Here is a 12,658-nt window from a genome sequence, read left to right as displayed (position 1 = left end):
ATAATAAACAGAAAGCTTAGATCTTGATTCACTATGTCCTAATCTCCCCATTTAATTCTATCTGTTCTTCATACCACAACTCCATACTAGAAACAGAATATTCATTTTAGTAACTCTATAAAACTCAGAGAGGTACAGATATTTGATCAAAATTATGCAAATGGAAAAAAGTCAAATAATGATTTAAAATAACAAAAATGAATTTCTTCAAAATTTCTCAGAAATAAGAAAAGGTTTATTAATAAATCTAAATTACCTAGATTCACTTTGGGGCTGAAAAAGGGGGTTTGAACTGTCACCTCATGAAAGAATCCTGCCTAAGACATTCTGGACAGAAAGGTTATGCATTCCTGTGTTAGGACCATAAAGGATATCCTTACTTCAGTGCCTCTGAGAAAAGGCAAAATGTTAAAGATACCTTCAGCCCAAGACAGGCCAAAGCCAGCTAAATGGGTTGATGAGGGGAGTGAGGATTGTACTTACTTACCATCGCAGCCCCACCGACAAGGATAAGGCTTGTCTGAGTCCCTGGTGTTTCAGAAGGGAGAAGCATCCAGATGAAAGAGTTTCTGAAAATAGATTACTCTATAGAATGAAATCTAACAGTTCTATAACCCACTGCCACCTTGAGGCGTCCTAAATATCAGGGAAACAAATTCTTATCTGACTCTGACTTCTCTGCCACCACAGTCCTCTGCCTCCTTAAGCCACACTACTGGCCAGAACCCCAAACCAGGTCCAATGAAGGCCTGTTGTGATTTCTAAGTGCTAAAATTTCTCAATTATTTAAAATTATGTTTTCATGAAATGAAGGTAAAATCCCATGATCTCCACAAAAGAAAATTTTGTAATTCAGGTAAGTAGAAACACAACCCAAGCATGATGGGAAAATACGGAAACGTCACACATGAGGAAAGGGTGCTGCCTTCAGCCATTTTCTGGTGACTGACTTTTTGTCCTGCACTGCCCAATTCCTGCTTAGGAATTGCCTTGTCACTTAGAGGACTGGCATGTACCAGAGTAGCCTCTCAAAGCAGTTGTGCTCATGTTAATAAAAAGCATTAAAAAGAAAGCTTTGCAGCCTTCCAAAATCATAAGGCAAATTGTTAACCAAGCAGTGGCTGTAAAATATTTGTATGTTAATATTCTAGGATGCCCTGAAAAAACATTTATTGAAAGCAGAAATTATAAGTACACCATAAATAAATGGTAAACTGAATCACCATAAAGTATTTTTTCCCCTAAGATTACACAAAAAGCTTGCATGCAATTGCCCATCAGATGGAATTATTTTTTCTATATCCAAAGTATAATCCATGTGTGATGACTATTAGGAAATAGGACACTTTGTGTGTCATAAATAATTAGTCATAAACCATTTTCTTTAAGTCTGTAACTGAATGCTATTTTCCCCTGTTGGAAGAATTTTCAAAATTATCTGGACCATCTAAAGCTTACAAAGAATTACCAAACTGTTCTTTTCCCTTGTTTCTTTCATCCTAGGAAATAATTCCCCCAGCAGTTAGAAAGCATTTGGGTACACCACTGATTTGTAGCCTGCAATGATGTTTTTAATATAACCATAAACACTAAAGTCTGGATGGCCCATCTAGTTCATGATACTGATTCTAAGATAGCAAGGGATTAAGTGAATCTCAAAAGTACAGCTCACCAAAAGAGGGCTAGAGATTATATCGACCCATATGTGTTTAAACTGCAGTCACTCAAGAAAAAATTGCTACCATATCCCCAAGCCTGGAAGTGATCCCTGATCATCTTTGACATTTTCAAAAACAGAAAATTATTTGGCTTTACTTTAAATGTCACTCCTTTGCAGGTGAAGAACTTATTCATTTAGGAGAGTGCAGAATGGAACAAAACGTGCTGATACACACTGGCTACAGAAAGCTTAATAGAATTGACTACATTCTTGTGAAATAAAATTTGGTTATTTGCTGAGTCATATGGAGGCAATGATCAAAAAAGCTCTTACTTAATCTTCAGAAGCAGTAGGTGTGCAGGGAAGTTCCTGTTCAAAGAGTCAGAATGCAGGGAGTGAGTCCCAATTTCATCAATTACTAGCGCCAAGTCTTGGGGCGAGTCAACCACCTCCACAGGTCTTTGTTTCTGTGTCTGTAACAGGAAACATAAGACTATTTTCTTTGGTCTCTTCGAAAAGCCTTTGATTCTTCAGAGAGTCATTTAATATCTCATCCTATTTCCTCATCTGAAATGTAGCACTAAAACTCCCTGCCCTGATAATTTAAGAAGCCACAAGAATTTAACTGAGGATATGGATGTGAACTCACTTTGAAAATCATAAAACACTGCCCAAATACAAGATATTTGTCTCATTAATTCATAAAGTTGCAACATAATAATAAACTATTGCCTCTATTTGCCTAAATTTTTTTTTCTAACCATGTATTAAACTTAGGAGTTATGGCTGTAATCCAATTTGTTTGTATCGATTGGCTATTTCTTATTCCTTACTCAAATGGATATGTTATCTCTCAGGAACAGATATGGAATTTTCTTTCTGGACAAGAACATGAATTGTTTCAGCGTTTGGGCCAGCCATCCTCTAGTCCCTATCAACACCTGAAGTGTGACCATTGAAATAAAAGGAAAGTGGCGATGCAATTACAGTCAGATTCAGTGCCTTTCCTTTATCTTTTGGAGCAGTGTCACACTGGTGTCATCTGAGAAATGTAGTGGATATTTCCTCTCCAGAGGAAAGTAAGCACACAGCCATTCTGAAGCAGCTTCATTATGTGGGGCTCTTCATTGTTCTGCCCTTCTACCATTCTTTATGGTTATAAATCTGGCATCACTTGAAAGAATTTCTGTGATGAACATTCTTTGTAAAGACATTTCCCCTGACATATCTCTAGCCATATAGAACCCTTCCTAATCTCTGCTGCTACCCCAATCAAACTGAATTTCTCATTATTCACTGTATTGCTCCATATTTTCGTGCACTGTATTGCTTTGTATTTTCGTGCTTCTGCTCACACTGTTTCTCCACTTATGGATCACTTCCCTTAATGGGTGCACAGTGAAATCTACTCCATCCTTCAAAGTCCATTTGAAATGCTAATGACTGGATAAAAACTGCTATGATGTTCTTGAAAGCTTGAATTCTCTGGAATTCCATAACCTTTTCTCCACATCCTAGAAGGTACTTACATGTTTGCTATTGATGTTCATCCACATACCCTTTTTGATAAAAGTGCTGTAAGGGCAATGTGAAGTCATTACAGTATTTCCCAAAGAACCTGGCACATAAAAACTAATAATATTATTTGGTGTTATATGAATGGATATTGATTATTAAATTAAAATGCTACCAATTGTCCCATTCTTTTACCAGGCTCATAATAAAACCAAAGTCCCATTAGATTAGTAACTGAATTTTATTAATTCTGAGTCTCCAACATCTATAGGAAATGCAGTCCCCTGAAGAGAGTATCCTTTTCACCTCATATTCCTGAAAATCACTCAAAAAATCTCCTTATGTTTTGCTTAGGACTGTTAGTAATGTACTGTTACTCTTTTTCAGAGGATGATACTTCATGATACCTGCAGTGAAAGTTCAGTTGGTCCAGCTAAAAGTACCATCTCCACTTGCTTCCTAGTAGTTTTACACAGTGTAACTGAACACACCTTGAATGTTTTATCCCTGCTGCTTCATGCACACTCTTTTCTGGTTCTCACACCTTACTTCTCTGCATGTCAAAATCTTAGCCATCCTTTAAAAGCTAGATCAAGTGCCAGCCCTCTCAGTCTCCTCTTCCATGGTCTTTACCCAACCCGTGGTAAATGGGTGACTCTCAAAGGACTTGAAACTTCTCACTGAAATGAGTTTAGTACTTAGATTGGAGTGGGTGAGATTTTCTTGCCAAATTGCCTGGCCAGTGCTCTATAGGCGGAGAACAATGGGGGAATGTGGCCCTACAAGCAACCTAGTCATCTCCCTGGGCAAAGGGCGGCAGTTTGTCATAGGACAGAAGGAAGCAGCCAAGAACCTGTCCCAGGAAAGTGGGAAGTGGCAGGAGGCAGGACAGTGCCTGAGCCCAAGCCCCAATTCCACTGAATAGGCTCCCCTGTCCCATTAGACTTAGCTTACAAAAATCAGTTCACATGTCAAATTGTTAAGAATTCAATACAGGAACCAAACTCAGAGCATTAAACCTTAAGTGCCAGCACCTTCGGAGTGCCTGGCCCCGTGAGGCTGCCCCCGCTGCAGGCTCATGAGGCCTCACTAAATACAGTAATAAATCTCTACAGTTGATGCAAAGGCCGTATTTACATGTGCTGAAGAGTGAAAAGACATTTAAAACTTCAAAATTTAATCTGCTGTTTAAATTGAATCATTGGACATCAAATTACAAACATGGAGCTAGCTTTAATCTGAATATCCCTCCCTTTTCATCCTGAACCTGTATTAAGGAAAAGAGAAGAAAGGAAGGAAGGAAGGAAAAAAGGTAGGAAGCTGAAGAGTAGCATGAAGAGCCAGAAAAAAAATGCATTTCCTATAGGTCAGGAGTCCATGAGAAAGAAAATTTAGAGAGGTGAGTATTTAGAGCAGGAAAGAGATGAAATAGAGTAAGATCAGACTGAATCAGCATATCTTTCCATCCATAAGATGGAATGATAAAATAGGGGAAAATATCAACAAGTGACAGAGTTCAGCCTCTATAAATCCAGAAGTATCCATAAAAACAACTAAGATAGTAAGAGGACCAGCCTTGTCCCTTGGACAAGAACTGTGTCCCTTAGGTGCATCAGCCAATGAATGAAGGACCTGGGAGCCCAAAACAGGAAGAAACCCTTCTAGGCCCAGTTTGGTTGAAAGTGGAGGAGGTATATTCTCAGAACAAAACCCACACTGGGGCCCTATTTGAAGAAAACAGTTGGTGTTATCAAAGGTGCTATCAAAGGATAGCGATTTGAGAGACAAATCCTGGAAGGCTACGTACGATATTCCTTGTCTTCTCTCCCCCTTCCCAAACCCTTGCAAAGAACTTTGCCAGGAAAATTCAACTCATTCAACCATATGTTATAAGAAGAGAATCTGACTTTGAAAAAAGGTACTATAAGAAAAAAAAGGTGAAAGAGAGAAACAAAACTTACTGTCAGAAAAAAAAAAGATACACAGAAAGTATATTGTCACATATACAAAAATTATAACCAAAAGGTCTATCATTATATTTGCAACTTTAATAAAGGAATCATGGGTACAAAGGAAGATCACAAAATGGAAATACAAGAATTAAGGAAAGAGACAAGATAAGAGTAGGAAGTGAAATATAAACTGCCAAAAAAGAAGCAGCACAGGGAAGAATGGAAATTTTAGGAAAATACAGTAAGGAAAAGTGAGACTAGAAATACACAAATTGAATGAAGAAATGCAACTCACGTAATTGGTGGAAAAACAGTAAGTATGGAATGGGATGAAAATGAAATAAAGAATTAGATGAAATGGAGTGGAAATGACAGATAGAGAAGACCAGCAAAGCCAGCCAAGTGTAAACATAATCCAGTCTGGAGAAAAAACTGAAAGAGACAGAACCAACATTCAAAAATACAACTGAAGGAAGTTTTACTGGCATAAAAAAAGCCTTTAGTGTACATATTAAAAAAGTAAATCATGTATCAGGGAAAAGTGACTCAGACCTGTTAACACTGAGCAATTACCTAAAGAAGTTATTTGATTTTAAACAAAGCATCATTTAGGCAGTGAGGCAAAAACTGCAGGTTCTAACAAAGTGCAAAAGTCCTGTTGGTCTCAGAGCGCTCCACAGCAATGTTCAGCAGTGGAGGATGATGAAAAACACCTCTTATTTAAGGAAACAAAATGTGATCCAAGGAACTTCCATCAAACCAAGCTGAGTTTCAAATATAAAGGAGACAGACTAAAGCTGACCCCAAGAGTCTTTCTGGGAGAAAAAGAGTAACAACAAAAAAGTAAGTGCAGGAAAAATGTAAGGTGTCCAAGAGATGCCTAGAGAAATGTAAAAGGAGCAGTAGTGAAAATGGAAAATGTCTAATGGCAGAACAAATCATTTTTTTAAGTATTAGGAGTAGGTGGAAGGATAGAATATAATTATGAAAGCTGATGATACAGAAAATATATAACTTGAGAGGAGGAAGGTGGGAAAGAAAATAGAAGTTGAACAAAGCTAGAAGATAGCCTCTCCAGTGATAAATGGGACACACAGGTCACAGCTACAGTGAGGAGAAAGGCAGTAGGAGAATAGACATCTTTCCCAATACAAAGGTAAATTGTAAGGTGAGCAGTATTGACTAAACTTGGGTGAAGGAGGAAGAAAATACAAACTCTAATAGGTACTTTGCAGAGGCTTAGAGAACTGTGAATCTTATACAAGGAACAGTTATAAAGGTAATTATAAGAAAAATAATAACAATCTAAAATATCCAAAAATTACAAAAAAAGAAACACAGCAAAGAATTCAGAAGACCTAAAATAATTAACAGAATATATAATATAAAATTAGTGCTGAACTAAAACCAAATATATCTATAATATATGTAATAATTGTAAATAAGCTTATTCACTGATTAAAAGACAAATCAAAGATTTCACACTGAAGCACAAAGTAGTATGTGAGCACATGCACATATGTCAGACCAAAAGAAAGTGATTCAGAAAAGTTTGAAATAAAGGATGGGCAAAGATATATTTAAACAAACATAGAGCAGAAAAATATAGGTCATAATCTACATACCAGACAAAGGTGACTTTATGTCAAAGAGTAGGAAACTAGTCAAAGGACAGAGTAAAAATCAGTGTGAATACAGTTTTGACTCTCCGTATGCCAAATCCTATTTAAAGTAGCCTTCATAAAGAGAAAACTTCAGATAGTACAGAAGTGGATCAAAACACACTAAAGGTAGGAGAATTTAATTTACTTCGTTTAATCCAAGGCAGATCAATATTGAAGATCTAAACAACATAATCAAAAAGTATCTGATTGATGCACATTAAATTCTGTGCCTAGAAAATAAAATATGAACTTTATACTTAATTTCTCAGGTTATATTCAAGGAAACTAGTAAGACATATAGAAGATCTCAATTCCCCAAAGTGGAAATTAATACAGAACACATTTCTAATTTCAATATAATAATTTTAGACAATAGCAACAAAAAACAAACAAAATGGGTCTTTAAATTACTCATATGTTAAAAAATATAACACATCATTATCAAATAAGGTTTATTTCAGAAGTGTAAGGATGCTTATCAGTGATTATATTGATGGATCTAAAGAGAAATATCATTTGATGATATACTGTTAAACATTTGAACAACACTTAAAAAAATGAGCTAGTAGATACTCACGTAACATAACATAACCATAATCATGAAGGATATATATATATATATATATATATATATATGTAATTCAGCACAAAAGTCAGCATCATGCTTAAAAGTGACACATGAAGGGAATTTGCATTAAACTAAGGGTAAAGCAAACATTCCCAGTAAAGCCATTTTCACTTAACATTATACTAAACAAAACAATCAAGAAAAATAAATTATAAGTCTCAAAATTGGAAATGAGGACATAGGCTGCTTTGCAAATTGGCTCCTGAGCAAAGAGGGGAAGGAGACATGGAAGAATGAGGCGGGCCACTCCAGATTGGTAGGCGGCCATTTAATACGCAAGGAGACTTACATATGAGGCTTGTCTTCAGCACCAGATCTCTGTGCCCACCTGCCAGAATTTAAAGTTTTATGTAGAGGCCTTAACAGGGTTTAATCACATATTCAGTCCAGATGGTCTCACAACACCTCATTCTCTCAAGTCTACGTCCTTGAAACAGCTCCCACTGTAGGGATGGTGGGTGAAACTTACCTTCCAAGGACAGGGAGGGTGTGAGGAGCTTCTGACTGTCTCTGCCTGGCTCCAAGGTCAACGAGGGATCTCGCTTTCTCAGTGACCTCCCCTAACACAGCTGCTACCTGAAAGTGACAGGAATCTATTACTGGACCCAAGTAACTAAAACCCTCATACACTCAAGAGAATTCAGTAATATAGCAGGGTAACAAACTATAAGTCAGAAATCAAAAGAATCCATGTAAACAGAAAATAGCTAAAGGACTAGATGGAGGAAAGATCACATGGGTGAATAACAGCAAAAAAATAAACAAGATACAATTCTTGGAAAAAAACTTAAGTTTTCACATCTTACTCAAGGAAAACTTGAAACTCTACTTACAATCTCAAAATAACTTAACAAATTAAAAGACACCCCTTCTTAAATAGGAAGTATCAGCATCAGAAGGATGTTTATTTTTAAGTTTATTTATAATGCAATAGAATATTTTAAAAATAACAGGCTGTATGGGTGTGTTTTCCTATATATATATATATATATATATATATATATATATATACAATATTATACACAGCAGTAATACTAGCATAACTTTTTTCGGGTCCCGGACCCGATTTCAAGGTGTGTAAGTTTGTGGGAGGGGGTCTTTCCACACATAACAAAAAGCAATTCTTGAACACCAGCAGGTTGTTGGATAACTCAATTCTGATGCTATCTGCCCAGAGACAGCAACAGATTCCCCAGGTTAAGGGCTCTGTCCTACAGGACTGTCCTCCACCCCCCAACTCCAGATGCCATTCGCAACCCCCAGCTTTTAACCTACCAGTTACAGACTGGAGGTTCCCACGAACTCCCCCTTGGGTTCTATGATTTGCTGGAGCAGCTCACAGAACTCAGGAAAACACGTTTATACTAGTTTAGTAAAGGAAACTGTAAAGAATACAACAGCCAAATGAAGAGCTACATAGGGCAAGGTCCCAAATAAAGGAGCTTATTTTGTGCAGTTTGGGGCCTGGCTCAGTGGCACGTGGACACTTTCTGGTTCCCCCAGCTTAGAAGCTCCCTCTCCAACAGAGTAACAGTACCCAACTGAGCAGAGAGCTATAAACTCTTCTCAGGGTTTTTCGTGGGAGCTTCATTACACAGTCACAATGCACTAAATTATTGGCCATTGGCTGATTTAGCCTCCAGGCCCAGCCCTTGGGTGGGGTCCAAAATTCTCTCATTAACATGACAAAACACTCATTTCACCTTTAAGACTCTGCAATGTTTTCAGGAACTGTGGATGAAGACCAAATAAACCTGTGAAATATATAGTTGGTCATATGAATAACCGAATGTGTATTTCCTATGACTCATTATATCACATATGCTTTTGTTCTTTGTGTTTTTGTGATGATGGTATCTTACTTTTGTTGTTTGCGTGTTGGAACTAGAAAGCTAATTTTAGAATTCATAAATAAAAATAAGTGAGCAAGAATAGCCAGAAAGAGCTCCTTAAAAGAGAGTAGTAAAGGGTGTCACTGTTGACAGATATTAAAATATATAGCTTCTATATTTAAAATGGTGTGATATTGGTGCATTTTGGGACTGGCAGACCAATATTAGAGGAAAGTCAAGTACTAAAGCCAAGTAATTAGGAAGTTTAGTATGTAATGAAAATAACATTTCAAATCTGTGGAAAAAAGAAAAAATTTGGAAGGAAGCATTCTGGTACCATTTGTTAGATGACTAAAAGAATAATAAGTATCCTGAAACCATACTTGATACCTTTTGTTAGGAGGGAAAACACAAAATAGATTAAAGATTTAAAACCAAAAGTTGAAATGTAACCATAAACGAACCAGGAGTTAACAGAGGAGAATTATTTCATTACCTTGGAAGGGGAAAGGCCTTTCTATGTGTAAGTCTGGGGAAAGGAAATCCTGGGGCAAAATACTCCTAAAAACCACAGTCAGTCAAAGGGAGAAATAAAGTTTAAAATCCGTTTGTTGCTCACAAACTGCAGTCCTGGGCTGTCTCTTTTTCCTGCTCCAGCAGAAGCAAAACCAGCCCTCTCCTCACCTCTTGGGTACAGATAAGCCCTCCTTGCCCAGGTAATTACCCATTGATATGGAGATGAACTTGTCTCCAGCCCTAAGGAATGATGCAAATACACTAAAGCCATATTTCTCTCCACCCTTGAGCACCTGTTGATATGCAGATGTACTAAAGCCAGGTGAGATATTCTGGAAATATTACAATTTTACCCACACTATGACTCTAATCTAGAAGCCATAAAAGCAGTGAAAGGTTAAATCACCTACATACAATTATAGGCTCTTGCCTTTGGGGGAAAACATAAGCAAAATCTAAAGGCATGACAAACAAAAAAAATTTTGCAGCTCATATCCAGATAAGGCTAATCTCCCAGGTAAAAAAGGAGCTCCTAGAATCAATAGGAAAAGGGAAAAAAAGAGAAGAAAAAAAGGCAACAAAACAGAAAATTTGTAATAAGTATGATTAACTAGTTCATTGAGGAAATATTAATGGTCCCAAACATCCAAAAAGATGCTAAATGCTCATTCTTTTGGTGTGCTTTTTTAACAGCTTTATTGAGATAGAATTCACATATCACACAATTTAACCATTTAAAGCACATGATTCAATACTTTTTAGTATATTCACAGACATGTACACCCATCACCACAGTTGATTTTAAAATATTTTCATCATCTCAAAAAAAACTTCATATGCGTTAGCTATCACCCTCTATTTTCCAATCTGCCAACCCCTTCCCTAGCCCTGAGTAACCACTAATCTACTTTATGACATCGATTTAGCCATTCTGGATTTTCATATGAATGGAATCATATAATATATGAAGTACTAAATAATAAGTAGTCTTTTGTGACCAATAAAGAAATCAATAAAAGTAGACATCAGTACAGAACATGGTAGAAATGGGCAGAGGTGGGAATCAAGTTTTCAGTGTTCCTTTGATATTGTTTTGCATTTTGATCCATGCAAATGTATTACCTATACTAAAAAATTCAATTCTAAAAAAGAATCAAAACATAGAATTTCTAGAAGGATGAAGTTACTAGGCATGAAGCAGTCTTTCTTATCAAGTTCATCCTTGAATTTACAGATGAAGAAATGAAGGTCAAGACAGGAAAGGGAACTTGCCGTAGGACACATGGCAAGTTCTTTGTAGAATTGGGATTAGCACTCAAATGTTCCAATTCTAAATCAGGTCTTTGCCCACTTCATTGTATCTGCTTTTGATTTTAGAGAATCTTGTATTTGACTTTTACTATGTATTACAGAAGGGAAGATTCATACTGAAAGTTAACATGCTCTGAGCCCTTTCTGCCCCGCAGTGTCCTAGGTTATATATGGCCTGTTTGGTAGCAGCACCCGTACCATCCCTAATGAAGGCATAACAACTCTATGTGCAGGGAACTCTTTATTAAAATTCACAAAGCAGGTCCCAGATGGCCACATTCTGCAGTATTTTCTCCTTATAACCATTTTATTATTCTTCTCTTTTTAGCCTTCTTAGAAATACTCTGTGCATCTGTCCACCTTGATAATAGCATGGGCACCTTAACTTCATTCATACCCTTGGCACTGTTGCAAAATTATTTGTTTTCAAGATATTAGGGATGGCATCTGTTATTGATTACTAACTCAGAGATAAAAGCTAAAGAAAAGAAGACTTCATTTAGGCAAGAATAAGCAGTTGTACAGTTATTTCTTCAGACATTGGCCCTGGCTACTCAAAAAGTATGAAGTGAGCATACTTTTTCTCTGCATAGTCCCTCTTTGTGAATCTCTCTCCCACTCTTCATCAGTCCCTGGGGTTTAAAGACTGCTGACCACACTAGCTATAGGATTGGGCGCATGCTGCGGATATGGCCAATCTGACCACAGAGACTGGATTAGGTGTATGCACATAACTCAGCCCAGGCCAGTGGAAACACAGAGAACTTACTGGCACTATCAAGAAAAGGCTCACCTTTCTCTTGGGGTTACTAAACTGAAAGCATATAAGTCTGGAGATTTTAGTGGTCAACTTTGCTCTCACACTGAAAGAATCCAAGCGCAAACCAACATAGAGAAATCAGAATTGACAGAAAGAGTCTGAATGACAGTGTTTAAGTATCTGAATCTAGCTATGCCTGAAAATTCATCCATTGAACTTCCCAGTTCTATCAAAAAGAAAGACTAAGATTCCTTTTTGGTGGTTATTTAGGCTAGCTTTTGGTATCTATCTCTTGCAGCTCAAAAATCTTAACAGATAAATTTTATTATTACATTGTACAACATAGATTTAATGTTCTCCAAACTGTAGGGTATATATATATTATTCTTTGCAATATAATATTTTTAAAAAAGGAATATAATACTTAAGGAAGCAGATATTCAACATGATATATTCCTTATATTAACCCCAAATTCTCTAGAGCACTTAGAATCAATAGAAGAATAAATATTCTAGAGGGGGAAAAAAAGAATAGCAATTCTTCAAATACTCTTATAAATTATAAAACACTGCCATAATGCTAACAACTTCATTCTCCTACCCCCTAAACAAACTTCTAAGGTAGACAGTATGTTAACAATCTCATTTAGAAAATGAACAAAGCAAATTCCAAAAGCCATAATTTATCCAAAATCACAGAACTAAAGAATGGAGAAGGAACTGAACACAAGCATCCCGATTTAGTCTTTGTACATCCATTATACCACATGGACTTCAATAAGGACAAACAAAATCAGACTCTTAAATTGAAGGATCTAAT

The 12,658-nt window shown here is 36.7% G+C and overlaps 1 protein-coding gene across 2 annotated transcripts in view; it reads right to left on the bottom strand.

Moving 5' to 3' along the window:
* Positions 1 to 1,922: 1,922 nt before the first annotated feature.
* The window catches only part of CCDC50 (coiled-coil domain containing 50), a 145,672-nt gene continuing 134,936 nt past the window's right edge, over positions 1,923 to 12,658 (bottom strand). The window contains exon 12 of one of the 2 annotated variants that reach the window (XM_057501172.1): positions 1,923 to 2,133. In XM_057501172.1, the coding sequence (XP_057357155.1) occupies positions 2,102 to 2,133 (32 nt within the window). In that variant the 3' untranslated portion in view covers positions 1,923 to 2,101. The remainder of the gene's footprint in view (positions 2,134 to 12,658) is intronic. The other variant, XM_057501179.1, reaches the window with a different exon arrangement.

The sequence above is a fragment of the Manis pentadactyla genome, chromosome 1, assembly GCF_030020395.1.
Source record: "Manis pentadactyla isolate mManPen7 chromosome 1, mManPen7.hap1, whole genome shotgun sequence".
Lineage (NCBI taxonomy): Eukaryota > Metazoa > Chordata > Mammalia > Pholidota > Manidae > Manis > Manis pentadactyla.
This window is presented reverse-complemented; position numbering and strand designations above follow the sequence as displayed.